At 38.9% G+C, this 22855-nt stretch overlaps 1 protein-coding gene across 2 annotated transcripts; it reads right to left on the reverse strand.

Annotated features, from left to right (window-relative positions):
- Positions 1 to 1374: 1374 nt before the first annotated feature.
- On the reverse strand, positions 1375 to 22466 carry LOC145787803 (catenin delta-2-like). 2 transcript variants are annotated; one of them, XM_082599630.1, is made up of 19 exons: positions 22240 to 22466; positions 20718 to 20728; positions 18780 to 18932; positions 17725 to 17816; positions 17085 to 17201; positions 16476 to 16637; positions 16245 to 16361; positions 15550 to 15666; positions 10359 to 10507; positions 9710 to 9910; positions 8547 to 8724; positions 8174 to 8294; positions 7824 to 7974; positions 6971 to 7152; positions 5893 to 6043; positions 5050 to 5239; positions 4425 to 4580; positions 3928 to 4018; positions 1375 to 3657 (listed from the first exon to the last, which is right to left on the reverse strand). In XM_082599630.1, the coding sequence occupies exons 1-19, from the start codon at positions 22436 to 22438 to the stop codon at positions 3580 to 3582; spliced, it is 2616 nt and encodes an 871-aa protein (XP_082455756.1). In that variant the 5' UTR covers positions 22439 to 22466; the 3' UTR covers positions 1375 to 3579. The 2 variants fall into 2 exon arrangements, with proteins under 2 accessions (XP_082455756.1, XP_082455755.1); XM_082599629.1 differs by lacking the exon at positions 20718 to 20728 and having other exon boundaries at positions 22232 to 22466.
- Positions 22467 to 22855: the final 389 nt, after the last annotated feature.

The raw sequence follows: 22855 nt of genomic DNA on the forward strand, positions 1-22855 counted from the left end.
CAAAACAATATTGAACACAGAAAGGAATTTAGTGCCCGTTCAAAGTAACCCCAAAATCTCGTGAAACTTTGAATACCACATAATTTCAAAAAAAGGTAGTTTGTGCAAATTTTTTTTAACATTCCTTGCTCATGTCAATGGGGTTAGGGCAGGCTATATGTAGCCCCTAATATATTGCAATATCAGGACAGTGGGTTCAGAGTGTAAAAATTTATATAAAAAGGCGAAAACTGTTCAAAGTATCCCCAGTTTACGGTAACACAAAAACATAACATTCCTTTGTCATCTGACATTTCCATTCCTTCTCCTACGGTCAGAAGAAGAACCAGTCGAGACTTTCTCAACCGTTCTTGATGGTAGGGAGGACTGATTGCAACGGTGGGTCTCACTAGCTCTGTACGGTCGTACAAGATCTTTGAAGAATTTTAGACAGCGTAACAAACCATCTTTAACCCGTCCCTCTCACTCATATGAAACGGCCAGATGCCGGAAGAGTGAATGCAGCGAGAAATCTTTAACCGTCCCTCCCCAATTCTCTATCAAAACGCACTAGTTCTCCAGCTTGACCCGCCACCTCCTAGTCTGCTCCAACATCAGCGAGAGGAAAGTTGAGACAGGTAGATGAGTTTGAGGCAGTCAATAACCTTTGGTCAGAGTAAGTCCCTCGCCTCCCTGGTAGGTATCTTCCATGTACGTATAGTGTGCTTGCTGATTGTTCGGGTGTGTGGACGGCTCCCGGAGCGGACGCATTAATGATGAGTTAGGCAACATATTGATTTAATATGGAAAATTGTAAATCTGCAACTGCAAGGTGTAGTGGTATCCATTTTAAACTCTGAGCGTTGCGCGAAAAAAAAGGATCGTCATCCATCTGCAAGTTACTTCATCCACTGAACGGAGAGCGCGTCACTCAGCCCCTTCTGAAAGTTGAACCACCATTGCATGATAATCGCGTTTAGTGGAAATTGTTTCCACCGCGTCGAGGGAACAGTAGCATTGACAGATAACTAAATTAACGGGATAATTTTAGGGCCGGGAACATGAAGAAACCGCAGCGTACGGTATTCTATTCGTTGGATACAAAGCGTTTTTCTCATAGATGTCTTGATTTGGTGCCCAAAATATCCTCTCAACGGCCCTGCGTATGAACAAATAGCAGCCACCAAGTCGTTTATATTAAAAGTTGATGCAGTGCACCTATCACACACTGCCTTAAAGTGTAGTCCACGACCTCCATGACGTCTCCCAGACAGCAAAATCGGTCGTTTTATATTGATTCAACGTCTGCAGACGTTGAATCAATGTAAAAGTGATGGATTTTCCTGTCTGGGCTATGCTATTTCAACAAAAAAATATCACTCCAAGAACTTGGTTTCGGATGGACTTTGAATTAGATTATAACGGTTTTATTTTTATAAGCATAGCGGTGAGAAACAATGCTAAAACAGTCCACAAAAAGGTAATTTTTGGATGTGTAGCAGTGAGCTTCACTGCAGTTAGTATTTATCCAGAAAGCAAAATCCATCATTTTTACATTGATTCAACGTCTGTAGACGTTAATTCAATGTATGGATGTTGCTGTCTGGATAGTTTTAGTCGTGATAAACCTTTTAGTTGAATGAAAAAAAGCCAGTTTTAGTTTAAGATTAAATTTAGAAAAGTCCGCAACTGTACGAATTGTAAACGTTTTACATTGAAAAAGGTTAGATCAATGTAAAAGATTGGCAATTTGTCAACTGAACTTGAACGAACAAAGAATGGACAAAACTAAAAACAGGAAAAACGTTACAATCTATCAAAAAATCTGCTTTGTAAGACAACTTTTTAGATGACCGCAAACCATTCTACACTTATGAGCTACTCTTGAATTGAATTTGAGAATCCCTTTTGTGACTGGGATATTCGCACTATGCTTCAAATTCAAGCCGCATCACGGCTTCAAATTTACAATGTAATTAACTGGAAAGTATTTACTTGTATCGCCACAAGAAATCAACACAGCTTATTATCATCCAGTTTTCATTTCAGGCAATACTTTTGATGGCTGTCCACCAGTGTTTGACTACGAGGAAGTTTTGTTACCAAGGACAATGACGTAAAACAACTAACTCAACTACTAAGTTGAAAACTAACTACTGTACAACTAGTGTCTCTACTGTGCGTTAATGTGACATTAGAAACAAGTCAGTCTGACGTCACAATGCTGGTAAAAAGTGGAATGTGGTATCTATGGTTAACAAACACAATTAGTTATTTTTTACGATTCAACGTCTACAGACGTTGAATCAAAGTAACATGCAACTGATTTGGTATCTGGGAATTACGTCATCTTCCAGCAAGTGACGTTTCAACGATATTGGAAGAGCGAAGTTTGTGAAGGAGCCACCTCAACATGGTCGCTCACAAGAAAAAATAACAAGTCGCTTAAAAAATAACAAAATATACAAATTATTATCAGGAAAATTAGAATAAGAAAAGCACCATATGATTCATTCATACGCATAAAAATCGTATCTTGTTACATTGATTCAGTATTAACTTATCGCAATCGTAAATCATCCACAAGCTTATTTTCCCAGGACCAACATCAACGCTGGTCGACATAGTCTGACATGAATAAGATATAATAAAACAACACAATGACATCATCCATGACGTAACGGTTATACAAAAAAGCTTGATATATATGATTGCTGCGTCTACGGGCATAAAAAAGCAAAGGCAATTTGGTACACGCTATTGTACTTTTGACATTAATTTAACGTCTAGCGACGCCCAAAAAACTGATTATAGAAAGATGCGAAAAATTATACTTTTCCGCGCCATGTCAAGTAAAAAATGCACAAAACTTTCAAAAAGGCGGCTCATAAAATCAAACGCTTGATTGCGTTTAAGTTTTTGCAACAACGTCACGTCGCAGGCCTTTTTGTGTCACGGTTCAATGATTCCTTATGCAAGCACGGCAATTACAGTCAGCAAACCACTTCTTTTTGACATTGATTGAACGTGTGCAAACGCTGAAAGAAACTGATTGGCTGACTGGGAATTAAACTGTAGGTGATTAGAAAAAGGCGAAACACGATTTATCAAAATAGAGATCACTCTACAAAACGTACATCACAAATCGGAAATTCTTAATGTAAAAACAATAAATTCGTAACCGAAAATCAACGTAGCATCATCACAAAGTGTTCCACCAGCGAAGCCATTGAAAAGATATTCAGTTTGGTGTAAATATCAGAAAAAAAGTTTGGAAACCCTGGTGTTTCCGATTGTACAAGTCAAGAAGTTAAATGTAACAATCCCGCCAGATAATCATTCCTTTTTAACACCAGTAGACGTAGAATTGATGTAAAAAGGGTTTTGCTAGAGATAAATGTCTTGACAAAGTAATCTTTGGTTAGCCGCAGTTTGGATCTAGGCTACTTTATAGAGAGCTTGCGGAATGGAACGATTGCAAATTCAGTCATTGGAATCTTCTTGGCCGAAGCACTCGGAGAAAAGCCAATCTTTTAATCACTGATTCGCCAGACGATGAATCAACGATAAAAAGACGCAATTTTTCTGTCTTGCTCAACCTCACACGTATGAATCAGCTGCAGCAGCATCAGCATGGGAAGAACTTGAAGCGGCTGGGTTTTGTGACGTCATCTCCACCTAAACGTCATAGACAACAAATGTATCATTTTATATAGAGATGTATCGATCGCACATATGCGTTGCTCTCGGCGTTTTACAGAGCAGACAGTGTCGGTGCAGCCGTACAGAAGCACAGCGGGGTACATTGCACTTATTCGACCTTAATTCAAAATCGACAGATCATTCTAATCAAGTGGGCAGACGATATCGGCACATTTCGTTGAATGAACGTATGTAAACGTTTAATTAATGTTGGGAAAAACAATCGATATTTAGGTATTTTCTCACCTCGTCCGCACTGGCAAGCCTTTGAGCTCTTCTCCCTCCTGAAGATGAACTCCTGGGATCCTCATGGACTCGGCTGCTCGTGGCTCCGGAGCTGGAGAAAAAGATCAGGAATTGATTTATTTGTTGCTTGCAGTGACAATAATGCCCATTGAAACACATTTATGAACGTTGAATCAACGTAAAATTAAATATTTCAGTTAAAAAAAGAAATTTCACCAAGCTAGAGTAACTATAGAACGCTTCAATTGTGATAAGTTGCATTGAAAACTATCATAAACAGATCGTCTAACACAAGTTTAACCAATCCATCTTTGCTGCGTTCTCTTTTATTTCAGAAACGACAAAAAGTTGATTAGAGCATTACAAACGCCCGTAAAACCACACTGGTATATAAAAGCGAAAATAACAAGATCCTCATTGGGAAAGAGAAGCATGAAATGTCAAAGCAACAGCGCGTATGATGTAAGATGATTTTACGATATCAAGACGACGCTTACTTTCTCGGGAGAGTATCCATGGTGACTGTTGGTGTAAAGTGGTTCTTATTCCACCCGTCCTTCTTGAGCAGTGACCGCGTTTCTTTGTTGGACCAGATGGCTTGCAGTACCTGCCCGGCTGACTTCACCACTCTTGGCTGAAACCTACCTTGCTCTCTGCGGGTGAAACATGCATCGGTCAAAATCGTGTAATAATCAAAGCACAATAGGCCAAATAAAAATCTCTTCCCAGCTAACAAAACTCGCTATATTTGCATCGATTCAACGCCTGCAGACGTAGGTAAGATCGTCCCATACTTGATTCAAGTGTCGGGGATGAGAAGATAAGGTTCTCATTGTACTAAGCCTTCGGCACTAAGGAGAGTAGGGTGGCCGGTTCCTTTCTTTCGGCCGCCTTTTCTTCAGCAACTACGCTCACCCGATTTATTACACCCTGGGCGGTGAGCGGTGTTTTTCAACAACCAGCTGAAGCCGGGAGTCGAACCAGGTATGCATAATTGGAAAGTCAACGCCATCCCACATTTCTGCATACATTGAATCAATGCAAAAAGGGTAGGTTTTGCTAGCTTAGAATTACTTCGTATACACAAACCAAAACATTGATGCAACCGCAGCACAGCCTCACCTAGTGTTGTTGACGGTAGTGATCCTCTCCATGCCTCCAGCGTCACGAAGGTGCCTAACGTTCTCCGGACTCTTCTCGACTAGTATTCGAATGGTGTTGAGGATGGCTATGACGGTTTTGTCTGAATGCCTCACATTTGGATCGGTCCCGCCGGGAAGTTTGTACACAAGGTCTTTCATGGCAAACTTACCTGAAGATTTGTATTTACATTTTTAATACAATAGATGATAAAACAAGATTACACTATGTGTTAAAGATTTCTTGTGGCAAATTTTTAAATTAATTTATGCGGTTCATAGATGCTCAGACAGCAAAACCTGTCATTTTGCATTGATTCAGTTTGCAGATGTTGAATCGATTCAATTGTTCTCATCTCAATCAAACAAATGCCCTCATTGATTGGGCTGGATGTTAAGAATCAAACCAGAAACGCTGCAGCAACTACTTCACAGCCCAGACAGAAACCTTTGCTAACCGATGCAGCTGACAAGAGTTGGGGCATAAACGGGGATTTTATGACCATTCTGTTCAAATTCATAGGTAATTGGGTGTGGTATTTTACAAGATGCAGCGTCCCAACAATTTAAAGCACAGGATATATGTGATTAATTTCATTTCATGAAAGAACTTTTTAAATAAATTTTTGCATGGTTACATAACAAACATGCGCATTCGATAAACATCAGACTAATAGCTTTAAAGTCTTTCTACCTAATAAAGCATTCTTTTACATTGATTCAGCACCTGCTGAGATTTTCTGCATAATCAAAAATGCTAAAATCCTAAAAGTTTATAAATTTATACTTACACGTGTCATGAACCGCTGAAGTTCAAGTGACTCACCAATAAGTTCTTTGTTCTTGAAGTCTTCCGCCATGTTGGTAAGAGCAGTGGTGCCAACTCGTACAATCTGGTCGTTATCAGTTCGTAACCGGTCGATGATGACAGGAAGACCCTTCTCTTTTCTCACCGCCGCCCGGGCGTAGAGGGCCCACTGTAGGATAACGATAATTATAACGCTGAGAAACTGCACCATTCTTAAAACTTTACAAGCAGCGGAATGATTTACAGGTACATTTGAAAATGTGATAGTGGATTTTTTTTCGAATCCAAACTTACGCCTGGTAGTTAAAAATCAGATTAGATGAAGGGACCCAATCTTTGTTTCCATCTATAATCATGCCTGGAAGTGTATTGACAAAGACACATGTGCCTGAGCGGCGTCGAACCGGCGCCCCTCAGAGCGTTGTATCAGGGTTTTCACCACTTGGCTATGCAGCATAGTGGAACGTTAAGATATATGTTAGCCAACTATACTACATCTAAAAGCAAAATACATAACAAAAATAAGCTTGTCAATGCCGGAATCGTTAGGATTGCGGTGATGCGTCCGAGCAAAAGACGCCCGTAAAAAAACAACACGAAGGACACTAAATGAGGATCGAGATGAGCTTTCCTCCAGGAAATAATTACAGATTCCAAGAACATAGAGGAAAGCTAAACTGTTTGATTGATTGAATCTTTATCCTCGGACTGGGAAAGCTTCTTGCAGAGCTTAATCCTGGCAGTTTCGCATACTTGTAGAGGCTTTGAACCACTGACGCAGGTCCGCTCACCGAGATTGACAGAGTGAAGTTTCCGATTGTTGAAGTCTTGTAGCTGGTGAATTATTCCATCCATTAGATGCCGCTGAATGGAGAGCAGTCCTTAACGTGCGTTGCTCAAGCGCACACCCCGAGAGTCGAACCAGCGCCGCTGTTGATCTTGAAGTTTCTTCGTTCCAGAAGTGACGCGCTAACCAATTGAGCTATCGGGGCGGTTCATCAGCGTTAAGACCGTGGCGTCAGACTGCAAGTACCCGCACAGTTATTTATCACGATTTACGTTCGTGAAAAAATCGCATGTTACCAACACCGTTCACCTTCCATGTGCCGCTGGTGAGGTTCTGCAAGGCCCCGAGTGCAGCTTCAATGATCTCCTGGCGGTGACAATCCTGCAGCAGCGCCACGCAGAGACGGGGAACCCCCGGTTGCCATAGCAACTCGGCGTTCTCGGCATCGGGATTGTCTGGAGGAATTTCCTCCACAGCTTCAGGCTGTGACTCTGAACAACAAATAATTGGAAGTTAGAAAAATGAGCAAGGGTATACTATACACACGACAAAATAACACACTGAGTTTTACTTTTAGAAGCATGATTGCTGATTATTTCACGAGTGCAGATTGAACTTTTTTTCTATGTGATGCTACACAGGTACATTGCTTCTGCTTGTTCATGAGCTCTCGGAACACAGTTCGCTAGTCATGTGCGAAAGCTCGGGAAAAATCGCAGTAACCACAGCGAACCGCGAACCTAACAGCATTAGGTTAAAAAAGAAAGTTCAATCTAAACTTTTGAAACGACATAATTAATACAACACAGCGGAGGGATACACCAAGTTAGATGAGCAAAAATAAAATTGCTTGTATGAAAAATTTGAATAATATATTCTCTTGCTGCAGCTGACTGCATGGTGTTCACTTACACTTTTCCAAATGTCGAGTTTTTCACCTCTATTGGCATTAATGCGCAAATATGGAAGCAAACGTTGCAAAACAATTCAGTACCGGCAAAATACCTTGGCACAACAACACGCTGTTCAGACCTTAACATAAGTCAATCCTCCGAACATTGGGAAGCTACAAAGTTTCTGAGAGAAACTAATTTAACCTAGATTTTTCTAGAATAAAAATTGCACAGGAAACAGCCCACAGTTATCTGAGTAAAGTACCAACCTTTGTTTTTCTTTCCAAAGCATGACGTATTCGACTTGTCATCGTCAGCACCCTTAGGCTTGTCAGGCATGTAGAGGTTGTTGCTGTCAGGCGTCTCCTCTTGCAACTTGAAAGCGAGGTTCCGCAAGACGCACATGCAGTTTTCCGTGCACTGTCGCACGATATGGGTTTAGTCTTGAACTCAAGCAACAAACACTCGCAGCAGAAGCCGCAGTTCATACGACTAACATCACTCAACGGTGTAACCATGTAAAATTTGCAGGTTTTCGTAAGATAACTAAATGAGGAATAACACCAGTTACCAAGTTTGGAATTAATAGCAAACAGCGGTTGAAATGTAAATATCTTACCTTGCTGTCAACATCGCCCTTTTCCTTGTTGGCTTGTAAGACGGTGATAAGAGCGAGCAGCAAGCCTTCACATTCTCGAAGCTTTCGACGATTTTCTTGACTGTCAGTGGAACTGAGATTTCTAAATAAAAAAAAAACAACGCATGTTGTGAATTGTTTACATACTTGAACCAGACTAGCAAATCAGTGCTTTACCACAACAATTCAACGTCTGCAGACGTTCAAGCAATGTAAAAAGACCAACTTGATGGCTGGGAATGTGGTTCCTCGCCTTAGGGCAGCAGTAGTAGCCATGAAGGTATGCGGGGTATTTAAGGTCTTATCACAGTAAAATGTCTTACTGGTGTAATAATTAATCAGCGAACCACCTTACCTTACAACGCCTGCAGAGTTAGTGAAGACATCCACCATCGCCGCATCTTTAGGCTTGCTGTCTTGTGTTGACACTGTGTTAGCGTACGGTATAATGATATGGTTTGTCAGGGGTTCAAGTCCAAGTTCTATGGCCTGCCCTTTCAGTTCCGGGTGAGCGGAAAGGTTCCATAGTGTTCCTGATAGCAAAACATTGGTCAAACGTTACTATGACAACAGCTATCCATACTTAAGAGCGGAGTTAACCAACAAAGTGGTTTGCAAGTTGTGAAGACATGAAACGCAGGCACTTAATTCGTAATTTATGGCTATTTCATAATTTCCCTAATACAAACTTTTCTTGCATTATTTCTGTTTTTTTTTTCTAGTTTTAAAAGCTACAACGTGTTTGCACCAACCATCTTCTGGGTATGGAGCAGGTCACTACAGTAGCTTTGCCTACAAAGGAAACTTGAAAAGGTACTGAAAAGCTCCATCAGCAATTTCTATTTAATTAAGATACTGAAGAAGCCGCCTTTATGGCGACGAAAGCTCTATCATTAAACTTGGCTGATTTTATTAACTACAATAAAATTAAGTAAACATTATAACATTACATCATGTCATCCTGGCTTTGAAGAGGATAGGATGAGCTATAAACGAAAGACATCCGTTTTGAAGAAGAGCAAGACGAAATAATGTGTCATGTAATATGTATTTGTATAGCCTATACAACACGGAATGGCCCGTTTCGGTGAGTCCGATTCGGTGAGTCCGATCCCTTAACGGGGATTTTTTTCAATTTTTTTTTAAATTATCGGGTACCGTAGCCTAATTATCATTGCCGTTTTAGGGTTAGGGGTTAGAGGTTAGGAACTCACCGAATCGGACTCACCGAATCGGACTTACCGAATTGGACTCACCGAATCGGACACCGAATAGTAGCAGACCCTATACAACAGCACATGTAATACGTATATGGTTGCTATACACTTTAACGACAAAACAAGTGAAACCGGGAAGTCACCGAACCCAAAGACTACAGGTTGAACGTGAAGCAATGAGAAAATATCAACTTGAGGAGAACACTATCCCGCACAGCAAATCCGTCGTTTTTACATTGAATCAATATAAAAATGACGGATTTAGCTGTGTGAGATGTAAGCCAATGCTGAAGCATATTACCTGTCGCTTGCTCCCTGGTCTCTATGTCCTTCGTGGACCGTATGAGCTTCACAACAGCAGGCACGCCTTCGTGTTTCTTGATTTCGATTTTATTCTTGTCATTCTTCGATCCGTGGCAAAGATTCTTCAAAGCACCACAGGCGTTGTGTTCCACTTGGGGATGCCCGTGGTCCAGCAGCTTGATCAGAGGCGGAATGCCACCTGAAAAGTAATTAAATGTTGTTCACATGTTCCTTCCGTGGATTGTTGCGCATTGCTAAGGCTGAAAAACACGCCGGTTATATTGAACCGGTCAAACAATGGTCTTCTCCTAATCGATACTTTCCCTTTGTTCCACATGTTGTGACAATGATTGTAAGATAAGGTTTCACACAAGCTTGAATCATAGATGGCAGTGTATTGTTGAGCAGACGTGTATTGACTTCGAATGTAAACTACAGAGTAATGACAATGGTTTGACTTAGTAGGTTACTTGCATTAGAAATCACTAAAACGCACCAAACAACATAAAAAAAACATGAAACTTAGCAATAGATTTAACTTTTCTTAAATCTTAAGTACAGTACATATTAAGTACAATTAGTACAGTATACACTACGAGTAAAAATTGTAAAAACAACACGGAGGTATCCAGAAAATGCATATTTACCAAGGGTCTTCACATCTGCCTTTATTTTGTCGTCGTTGAAACAAAGGTGCTGCAGATATCCTGCGGCATTCTGTTGCACGACCGGCATGTTGTAAGAAAGCATCTTGATCACTTCCTCAAGGGAAGGGCCTTGCCATTCAGGCCCAAGTCTGAACAAGAAATAAAACGACTTTTCAAGACAATTGGTAATAGGGTTTAGAAAAGATAGTTTCACCCAAACGGAATATTGGTCCTTTTTACATTGATTTCCTGGTTGGGAAACTACTGCATATACCGTAAGTTTATCAGTCATTGAGCTTTGTTACTTTGTCAATTCACCGAATACTTCGTTAATTGCAGTGCATGTTTAACGCACAAGTTTATTACAAAAACAGACAATTAGATCCAGAAACGAAGCATTTGTTTCAGACAAGTTAAGCGAGAAACTACATCGAAACACACAGACAAAATACGCTTTTTCACCAGTACACACCTTTCAAGGAACATTTGATACGAATAGCAACGCAAGAAAATTCCAATTTCTTATTGCAACAACTCGATTACAGAACACTGCGACAACAAAATCACCGCGTCATTAGGTCCCAGAACTCTGCTATTATTTCACGCAAGAATAGGTAGAAGAATTTCCATTGAAGGTAAGCTTGAAAAGCGGGAAAGGAAAGGTTACGAGCAATCTACACAGATGACCGATCATAAAGGTATGATTAGTACCAGACATCTTTTTTTTTCAAATTGAAAGCAAAGACATTGGAGATAGCTTGATGCTTCACATTGGCAAGTGGTATACAAAGGCAATGATACACCACACAATCACACATACACTAGTTGCCGTTGGAAAAGGCGACTGTTTGTTTTGGCAAGACCGAGAGCTTGTTAACTATGTGCTAAAAAGGATCGGTTCAAGACACAATAAAAAATGCTCCAAATTCAACGTCATTTAAACGTATCATTACGTTTAGAAAGCAACACAAACCAAGTAGACATTGTGATTGTGTGATGGCCAATCGTGAGGTCAAGCAAACGAAAGAGAATAAATTATATTAGTAACAAAGTTTTCTATTAACCAAAGCATGAGTGAACAATCTACATCATTGGTTCTTAAACTTTCACGGCTCTCGGCACACCAAAACTTGTCAAAAAGATTGTGGCACATGCAGAAACCTACGCAGTTTCAAAAGATTCAGGATAAAAAGGTACGCAAGCCTATATTGTAAGCAAGACCTGGGCGGCTAATCTTGCTGAAAAAAATGTCGACTTATTTTTGCATAGAAGCATTTCCAAAGGAACTGGTTAAAACCTCACGTTCGCGACACTAGTAGTCAAAACTTTCCAACAAAGTCTATTTTTAATCTACTTCCTTCTCTGAAAAAATTCTAGCCAAACTCTGCACTTCGGTTTTACATTTTGTAAGCTTCACCATGGCTACGGCTTTACATATTGACTGCACAAGATGATCCTGCAGTTATTACCGATTTCAAAGCTTTGAATTTTCCTGTTACCTTATAAAGGGCGGGTTAAAACAAGTGGGGGCCACCTGTGGCACCAAGACTATAACAATAACATTACCCTGCCCACAGCAGGACTATGGCGTTACACAAGTTACAATTTCTCTTCTACATGAAAAAAGTAAAAACCACAACCAGTCATGAAGATACCGTTTTAGTAAATTTAAGTGTTCAAGTGTTGTTGCACGGAATGGCCCGTTTCGGTGAGTCCGATTCGGTGAGTCCGATTCGGTGAGTCCGATCCCTTAACGGGGGATTTTTTCAATTTTTTTTTTAAATTATCTGGTACCATAGCCTAACTATCATTGCCGTTTTAGGGTTAGGGGTTAGGGAATTGGGTTAGGGGTTAGAAGTTAGTAACTCACCGAATCAGACTCACCGAATCGGACTCACCGAATCGGACTCACCGAATAGTAGCAGACCCGTTGTTGCAAACGCAGTGGTATTTAGTATTATTTACATGTCTTTCTACAATTGATGTTGCCCTTTTGGTCTACGGCTACGTCATCCCAGGCAGCAGCCGGCGTCCAGTTTGACTGAAACCATCGAAGCCATTCATCACATTAATTGCAACACATTTCCGCTAACAAAGTACGATAACCGCATAATAATGCCCAGCTTGAGCATCACGCCCAGACAGCAAATCAACCGTTTTTTACATTTATTCAACGTCTGCACACCTTTGAGGTGTGCAGACGGCACACCTTTGAGGTGTGCAGACGTTGAATCAATGTAAAAAACGGTTGATTTGCTGTCTGGGCGGTACTCGCTTGACCGGTACAACTCACAAGGACATGACACATTTCAATGTCTTCCGGCAGATGTGCAAGTGACATATAGATCAAGATTGATTATGATTATTGATATTTGAACATTAATGAATTTAGAAAATCGTCCTGAGTGGCAAATCAGCCTTTTTTACACACATTTCACGTCTACAGAGGTTGTATGTGAAAAAGAATTGATTTTGCCAACTGAGTGCTTCAAACATTTTATTCTAATTGGTACATATCCATCACAATTAGAAGTCAAAAGACTAATTAGAAAAGTGAGTTTTAACCAAAGTTCACTCTCCGCTCGTTTTGCATCAGATTTATGTTGAAATGAAGTTAAGCAATTAAATCATGATTGCCACAGAACATTCGGTTTAAAACACTCGAGAAGATAGCTGCTTGCTTACTGCTTAGCTTCGGGCAAAGACAACATGGAGAGCAAATTAGACGCTCCCTGGGAGTCTACTTTAAAACTGATATAGTTTTTTAACACGAAACACGTCTATTTGGTGGAATTGCTAAAAAAAATAAAAACTGCATTTTGGAAATTCCCAGAAAGCAGAAGTTGCTGTTTTTACATCGTTTCAGCAACGTTGAAAAAAAAGAAACTTTCACCGACTGGTTTACGTTCCTATCCTTGTCATTAATGCGAAAGACATCAACTCGTGCCTCAAATCGCAACAGTATTACGGGTCGTCAAAAAAGACTTTGTGTTTCATTAAGTTTGAAAGGCGTATTACCAATTCATCTGAACTTTTGTCGTATAAAAAGATCATGGTGAAGCCCAGCAAATAGCGCACTCAACCATAACCAGTGTCACCTTTGTTGAATCTCACTAAACCAAAAACACACAAAGCGAAATTGACCTTTAACAATTCAATGCAAAGATCGCTGAATCAAGACGGGAATCATTAGCAGGCGCAGACGCTCAAATAGAACAGCACGTACCTACAGTGTTCAACTGGCGCATACGTGAAGAAAAAAATGAGGCCACTCAACCGTGACAAAGCGAGGGAAAATGGCGAGCGCCAATTTCGCAAGCTTCTTTTGAAAATAAAGTTTGCACTTTGCATTGCAACGATCACTCGCAGGCATAGTTTTAGAGATGTTTTCATAACAATTCAAGCGCAAAACTCGATCAATGAAACAGAGCATATACATTTATTCAATATTTTACAAATAGTTTTGAGAGTCGAACCGTGACCCACGGAAGTAGTAGGCCGTGGTCGAATGTTTTCAGCTTAACCTAAGCACTCCAGTGTAGTCCGGGAACATCGTGAGTCTGGGGTGGTAAAAGGATAGACCCTCGGCCCCAAAGGCTCACACGACGACGAGAAATCTGATTTATTCAACCAATAAACAACCATCTTTGATTTCTTTTATTCAGTAATGAAACAAGACAAGTGATCATAGCAAATTTACTTGCTCCACCTCTCCTCTGTCTGAGTCCCAGTAGCAAAACTCAACCTATTACAATGATTCAACGCCTACAAACGTTGAATCAATAAAAAAAAGGATGTTACTAGACAGGGTGCTTGTTCAGCCACAGGATTTCTTGTCGTCACTCAAACTTATTCAACAGGGAGTGGGCAGCAAAACAAGGACACGCCTCAATGAGTAATATCATACGTCATCATAGAAAAGCAATCAAAGATATTCTCACTACTACAAAGCTGTTTTACGACACGTGGGCCAAGCTGGACGATTCATAAACAATATATGATCGAAGAATGCCACGATTTCAAATCCAAAGTAATTTTATTTGCGATCTGTGAAGATTTGGAATATCGATGCCGCACTTTTTGATGCCCGCATTCACTTTTCGAAACTGCTCTGAAGCAAAAATTTAGTATTTAGTAAACTGCCATGGCACCATCAACCAATAATAGATGCCTAAATATCACACGATGATAATTCCTGGCTTTCTTCAACGCCGACGCCTTTCGTCAACCGGTGTAACGCGATACCGCAACTCTAAACTTCTGACACCAACAAAGTCATCATCAAAAACAATTAGAAACATAGTATTTTCTAACCCAAGCATAGCTTGTTCATGTTCACCTGGAAGCAAGCTGCCAGACAGCGGGAGATTTGGTGTAGTCTGGTTCATCCTCGATAGCAATACTTAGTTCACGCATACACGTGCATCGTAATAACGATATTATGTTGGCGACTTCTTTCATCATAACAAAATGAGTTTTGTATATTTCCAAATGAGCTTTACAATTGGACTTGCTACCTTTTGTTCAAATTTAATTTCAGACAGACTGTTCAACATTGCGTCTGGTTCCAATTTTAGTCACGTTAAAGTTTGGCCAAAGCAAATAGTCATTCCAAGTCATCGAAATTTCAATTCCACGCATCACTTGATAAGGCTGACATGTCTGTTGGTATCGACGTTTTTCTCAAGTGGACAATGGACAATGGACATATCCAAAACATAAGATTTACAAATTTCAATGTGAAATACAATTCACAACGTATTCAGTGCGATGTGAAATGTATTGATAGAAAACGTGTTTACGCAAATCGTTCTTCCAGAAGCACATGACATCTCAAACGTGCCCGATAAACGACAACGTTGTTCTCATACGATCCTTGATCAAACTAGCAAAAATGCGATTTTTGCGGACCCAAAAGCGACAAGGAACTAGCTGGCACAACGTAGTCGAAAAGGTTGAATATACCTCGTTAGAAGTCGTTGCACAATCAATTTGTAATTCACAGCAAAGTTGTATTATTGCTAGCTGATGAAAACCAACCTTAGTTATAAAGACCAAACCAAACTCTACTCTTGGAAACAATCCCTTGTTCATGAATCACACTGAATTTTCACATCATGCCAAAAATGAAGAACTCCTAAACACGCAGAGCTGCATATACTTGATTGGAACATTTCTAGGCTAGACTAACCTGTCCAGGCTTGCCCGGCTGCCTGCCTCTTGCATGGCCAATGGGGCTCTTCCAGTGTGGCTTTTCGGCGCAACTCGTGGGGCGGCGGTAGGCAGGCCGTCTAACTGTTCGTTGTATCTGAGTACGGGAAAGCAGTCTCAGGCTTGTTGCAATGTTACAGACCAAGCCGGTAAGCAAATCAATCATTTTTTACATTGATTCAACGCCTGTCAATGCGAAAAATGATTGATTTGCTGGATGGCTTACAGCACGTAACCAAAAAGATTGCGTGGTTCTTCATTGAATGCGATATTGCCAGATATCATGTTCTTGGAACTCTAGACGTTGGACCACTTAAAACCCCCTATATGCCCCGCAGCCCAGTCCAGATAAGGTGTAATTGCAACAAAGCGATTTGTCATTTAGTATCATTTCCAAGTTCATATCAAGACAGGTTCAAGATTGTTTTGTCTTGTACCTTGTTTCAATGCAGTTTGGCGGTGAAATCAAAGCAAAAAGTGAAGCTTTGCTTATAATGGAAAAAATATTTTATCAGACTGGCACGTACTTATTACTTGCAGTGAATCGAAGAGTCGAACATACGTTTGAAATATCACGCGTTTGGTACTCAATGCGGAAAAGAACACGACTTAATGTTATAGCGACAAAAACAGATGCAAAATTAACGCAAAAAAGTCATATCAGTGTAGACTCACCTCCGAGAAGAATCGCTCTCAACTGAAGAGGAAGAAATGCTTTTTCTTCTTTCTTCCTCCATGTAAGAGTTTGGTTCCAAACCATATTGGTCGAGATCGTCGTTGTAGTCACTGTGCCTGCAACGTCAATTTAAGATAGAAAATCTGTGCTCTCTACATTGATTCAACGTCTGAAGATGTTTGAACAACACAAAACCAAATAATGCAGATCGCTGCGTCCCAGGATCTTACCTGTCATCTTCCAGTCCGTAGCCCTCAGGCTGGAACTTTTCTGGCTGTGTCCGCTTGCGGACTTCATCGGTTGATCCCATGCCGCCGCGGGAAGGCTGAGGAAGACTGTATCCGGAAGGCTTTCTTGCTCCACCTCTGCTCGAGGAACTACTTTCTGAGGATCTGGAGTATTTACGAATAAACGTTTTGAATAAAAGTTCAAAGCAAGATATCAGTTGTTTTCAAACAAATGCAAAACGAGACTGCCCAATGTGCCCATGTAGTAAAAACCGCCCTTTTTATATTAATTTAACGTCTGTGCACTTTGATTTAATGTAGAAACGACGGATTTTGTTGATTGGCTGCACGCAGCATTACAGTTGTGCTTTAACTGTAAACATTTAATCCCTTGTTAAAAGAAAATTCGTAACAACTTGGACACAAATTATCGCTTTGTACGTGTCTTTAAACAAAATCAACTAATTGGGGATCTATTGTATTATATAGAGAAACAAGCAAAACGCACAAGACTTAACGTAACTGCAGAAACAATGTTTCAAATCCAACTTTAATTTATCCCTGATGACAATAATAATTTAAATGGTGACATTGTTAACAGTTTCAACCCACCTCCTTTGCAAGAGGCCTCTTGTCTCATCCTCAACAGGACTGTACCTATGATTGTGGCTTGGTTGAATCGAGTTATACGGTCTCTCGGAATCACTTGAACTGGAACGCGAACCACGTCTGATGCAGAAGAAAAATTTGAAAATAAGGAATATGACAAGCAAGGCTAAACAAACAAATGCCAACTACTGGGCAACTGTGCGAATCAGAGAGTTTAAATCGTTTCACATTGATTAAAACCAACTACTTCATTACCAAGACTTAGGCGGGAGCGAATGAAGCCTTCCCCATTCCAAATTTGCAAAGCAAGATTTTGAAACAGCAACAACCCAAACATAAAAAATGCACACAATGTACAACTGCCATAAGGCAGTCATCAAATTTATGTGGTTTCTTACACTTACAGTACCGTAACGTATTGATGGGTTCGCTTTCAGGCCAACAAAAATATATGTCTAATCGTTCAGAAAGTCTTGATAGTCGAACATATTAATAGCAAGGTTTTCTAAATGATCATAAGTTTTGATTTGCTTGATGCATCAAAGTTGTTCAAGAAATTTTCCACTGTCTCAGTTTTAGAAATTTGTTCAAAGGAGGCAAACATACGGCAACTGCGATTTTTATCCCATAACAAATCTCAAACCTGGGTTCTGAATGGTTATTTCTTGGCAAGCTGCCTTGGTCTTCCACTCGACGAACTCTCTTCTCTGTCACAGTTTTCGTGACGATTCGCTTCTGTATGTTGTCATTGTGAAAGAGTGAATATTACTTTGAGAGGTCCCAACGAGCAAAATTACTTTTTTGTTTTTTTACATCATTTTAACGTCTCCAGACGTTAAATAGTTTGCAATTGAAAACTTTTGTCAAGATGGATCGTAACAAACTAGCCATCACTGGATAATATTCGAAAAATAACATGATATTATTGCGTAATACAGAAGAAATTGAAAACTTTGCCATATTAGATAAAGATTTTGAACAGCAGGCTGAGCACTGAGCAGTAATAGCAGCATTAGTTCCAGCGAGATCATGTCGTTAAATAATTCCAAGAAAACTACCCTACGGCATTACATCAATGCGTTGACTGATGAAAACACTCAGTACCATACTTAGATAAGTAGTATACTTACATGTTTATCATGATAAATTGTGAAAATCACAGGTAACTACAGTTTGTGTCATGATTAGATCATATGTTTTCCTATGCCTACAGCTTTGAAATGGCGTATATAAGTCAAAAACCTGAAGTTATGAAGAAAAACATCCTTTACGAACTTTTGAACGAAAGTCTGTAGCCTGTTGGCGGCAGAAGTAAAAAATCACAAAATAATAATGAAGAATGTTCAAAACGACAATAAAATTTTACTTCATGAAAGGCGATTTGAAATGAAACAAAAGCTACATTTTAGTCTTGAACAGTTTAATTATGAATAATATTTAATTATTCGAACAGAGCGTAGAGCAAAAGGGCCACCCACTTTAAACTAGGCTGTTTTCTGTGTTCGGAGATTCTCGTGCGCTTCGTCACCATTTCGATTTGACAACGAAAATAAATCTAGTTTACTTTAGAACGAAGTCAAGGCAAGAAGTTTTGCGTCAAAGCGAAATAATTTTGTTTTAATTTTATTTTAATAAATAATTAATCATTAACACAGGGTAAATGAATGCAACAAGATATAGTTTCAAGAAAATGTTTACCGTTACGGTTTTTGACATTCCGTTTTCGTCTATAATAACTTCCGTTTCTTCCTTTGGGTCGCTGTAGTTTTCTTTTCTGGAGAAAGTCTCTGTTACAATGTCCCCATTCGGATTATTGTGGAATGTGTTCGTGTCCGCATTGCTATCATAATCCTAAAAAACAAGCTTCCTCACTCAACGATGTGCGTTGCATAAACTACAGCTACAGGATGTATGGTACACGTGAAAATAATTAACACTGTTTTGTTCATGAAAAAAAGTAGAGAAGACAGATAACTACCTCCTCATCTGTGGTGAAAGCTTCGTTGACACTTCCTTCAAGGGATGACACTGCATGGTCGTCCAAACTGCAGCTCTCCCAGCCCCATTTGTGCAACAAGTTGTTTTCAAATAAGTTTAACTTTGCAGGGTGAATGTAAGGCTTTCTTTTACTTGGTGGCGACGGAACTACGCTTAAAGAAACTGCACCTAAATCAAGTGGTACTTTGTCGCATGTTATCGTGTTCACATGCTCATTTTCTCGTTTTAATTTCATTTTTGATACTCACGGAAGCACTTATACTGCTTGAGTGCTAGTTTACAAGGATTCCAAGAGCTAGGCTGTTCTTTGGTGCTACAACTACTAAATCAAACTTCTAAATGAATGATGGCTGCCATTTTCCTGCCAATTTATACGGTTTATCTACCATGAAAACAAAGGGTGGTGTCACTTTATTTTACGCCTGCTGCTTCTTTTAGTTTTAAGGATGTCTATTTCCAAACAAAATGTTTATATTTCCTTTACTCAAACTTATTGGAGCGCTGAAATAATCAAGAAATACTTAAATTTAGTTGCTAAGTTTATTCAGGATGTTTAGGGTAAGATGATGTGTTTCCTGGATAAGGTAAGCCGAAAAACAACTCGCGCAATTATGCAAAGTCAAAAAGAAGGGTTGTGTTTCCACAACAGATTACGTCGCCACTTCAAAGAACCATTTAGAGATAATTATATGCAGTTCGTCTGCTTCACCAAAGATTTAGATGTTTGCGTACAAGAGCAAAAAATAAGTTTACTGAGCAAACCTTCAGAAAATAGTTCAATTCTATCTATATAATACAGAACCAGCGAGCTGTGTCCTCTATTTTAAGAATGTCTTTCCGTTTTTCTTTTTTCTAGACAGTTCCTTTTCAGTTTTAATATTGACTTCAACAGCAGTATCTGGATACGACATACTTAACTGCTTGTCTAAGCTAAAAACTATCTGCAGATGCAATAGAAAATAAGAAAGCAATAAGACCAAATGCCAGCATTTGATGAATGCAAAACAGCAGACCCAGCAATAAGATAAACACATATAATTCATTCCAGAACTCATCAGTTCATCACGTGAATACGATCAAACCTAACCTGGCCATTCCACAATCCAACACCACTATTTCTAGTGGTGTCTATAAAATCAAGCCAGAAAACAGCCTCACAAATGAATAAAAATTAGTAAACAATGCCACCAGTTAACTGTTGAAACAGTTTGCTAACGTAATTTCTTCAGACATGTTCAGGCATAAAGTTAAATCAAACATATTTTAACATATCAAACAATATACATGCCAGTCTTTGAACTATTTCTACCGAAATCAGTATGTTATTTAATATTAGCCAAATACTTTTTAAATCATAGACATTTAGACAAGCAAAACAAAGTTACCTTAGTGGGTTTTAACATAATTTATTACATACAAAACAAAATATCTAACATAATGAATCAAACGTTTTTGACACGTACGTGCGTTTGATTCATTATGTTAGATATTTTGTTTTGTGTGTAATACATTACATAATGTTAAACCCGCTAAGGTTACTTTGTTTTGCTTGTCTATGGTTCAAAAATGCAAACTCTCTACCAAAGTGAATAAAAAAATAACAGTTAACATCTCAAGTACATGTAGCTCCTGGTACACCCCTTCATTTTCTTTGAATTCTCTACCAAAGCTTTACTTTTTAAATATGAACAGTAAAACTTTTTGAAAGGTGAACTGCAGTTGACTGTTGAACAATGGACATAGCTGACATATAATAGACCAAACTCAAATTCCATGATTGAATACCATTAAAAATTCAGGAAATGCAGTATATATTTCATAATTTGAGCAATGAGCATGCTTTCTGGTGACAAAATTTAAATTGTAACATCACATTTCACTCCAACATTGTGTTTATTGAGAATATAGGTAATATTATACAATATACAAGTGATTCTACATTGTTGCTGTGGGTGTTGGCATTAAAAAATGCTAACACCTACAGCAACAATGCAGAATCACTTGTGGATAGCTCGATTTGATGACTGTTGATGTTTGCGATGCTAATTTAAGCGTTGTCACCAATTGTATTACCTATATTCACAAAAACACAATGTTGAAATGAAATCTTCTAGTATGCAAAAATCTTTGTATTAGTGAAATGTGATGCTACAATTTAAACGTTGTCACCAGACAGCATGTGCTCGAATTATGAAATATTGCATTTCCTGAATTTTTCTGTGAGTAGGCAAAGCATACACAATTTTAGTGTTTTCACTGTTCAGTGTTAAACATAGGCCTAAGTTCATTGTTTACAAGACGATCATGTATCGCTGAAGAACAAATAAATGCAAAGATAGTTGTGACAAGCGACATAATACATTGTAATACTTTTGTTTGAGCTGCATTAGAAGGAAGCAATCAGAAGCTTAGATTTCTATCCAAATTGAATAATTTTTTTAGCACCACTTCATAACTAGTAACTACCTGTAAATTAATGTATATATACATTACAGTATTAAATTTACCTAAGCCAAGTGTATCTCACCCTAAAAGTAAGTGGACCGAATACTGTTTAAGTTACTTTGCTCCACTTAGCTCTCAAGACCTCATACTTTATAATGTGTTTAATATTTGCAGCTCAAATGTACATGGTTTTAAATCTTTCAATGCTTGCTTCAAAATCTCCATTATAGAGAGAATGATACCAGTATGCTGGGTTTTTTTTTCGGTCATTGACCGATTTTTAGCAAAATGTCCGAAAAAAATATAGTCAATTCGGTCTGAAAAAAATTGCAAGGTTGATTTTCGCTGATGAACGTTGAAGAAACGTTTGTCTGTTCTACCTTTTCTCAGATAAAACACAACAACGTTTCTCAGCGAAACTTAATGTTGTAGCTAATCAGGAAGTACAAATTTTGGTTTGTATCAACTATTAGAAAGGACATATTTTCATCAGAAAAAAATGACCAAAATAAACAAAAAATGACCGAATTTTTAAAAGTCATTTCGGACAAATCACCGAAAAGTCTCAGCAAAAAAAAACCCAGCCAGTATGTAAATGTGACATGAACAATAAACATTATTTGCCTACTTAAATGGAAGACATTTTTTAAATCTTAGAAAATATCACTTTTTCAAAATTCTGCATCATATGTTTATAACCGGCTTACTTGTTGGCTGTGTTGGTCATCATTTAATTGTTGGGCTACATTTCTTCTTTCTTCTTCTATTTCTTTAGTAAGCAGAGCAAACTGCTGTTCCTGCTCTTTAACAGATTGTAGCAATGAAGCAGCAGAATCTTCATCCATTTGCATTTCATCACTATTGGATGATAAACTCCCATCCCGAAGTAAATTTTGTCTTTCAATCGCAGCCATGACAGAACCAATACGGTAGCTTAATTACAGCAAAATATGCAATTTATATTATAAGAATAAAATGTACTGAAGTGCCATGATATTCTGAAATTTAAGTAATAGAATTAGTTTTAGTGGAACACAAAAAAAAGACTCCCAGGAGTGAGATGCAATACTGATGAGCCCAGCCTCTTGGGTGATGCAGAGGTGTATCACTTGCAACCATATGTATAACTAACCATCTAGCTTGCTGTTTAAGCCAGTGGGCCCAAACATATATATACTCCTTTATCATTCTAAGGAGTCAATGTTACCTAGACTAGAGGCTAGTAGAGAAAGCCTATTCTTGCTTTAAAAAAATAAGCATATTGGCCACAGTGCTGCTCTAACTTTTGTGATTTGATGCAAAACGTTAACAAAGAAGGTGACAATGCTTTG

The sequence above is a fragment of the Aplidium turbinatum genome, chromosome 18 (genome assembly GCF_918807975.1).
Source record: "Aplidium turbinatum chromosome 18, kaAplTurb1.1, whole genome shotgun sequence".
Taxonomy (NCBI): Eukaryota; Metazoa; Chordata; class Ascidiacea; order Aplousobranchia; family Polyclinidae; genus Aplidium; species Aplidium turbinatum.

Coding starts and splice junctions, on each gene's coding strand:
- LOC145787803 (XM_082599630.1), bottom strand. CDS start 22,438: ATGGCTGCGATTGAAAGACAAAATTTACTTCGGGATGGGAGTTTATCA. Junction 17,202..17,724: donor AATAACCATTCAGAACCCAG/GTTTGAGATTTG, acceptor CTTCTGCATCAG/ACGTGGTTCGCGTTCCAGTT. Junction 3,658..3,927: donor GGCTTGCCAGTGCGGACGAG/GTGAGAAAATAC, acceptor TATGACGTTTAG/GTGGAGATGACGTCACAAAA.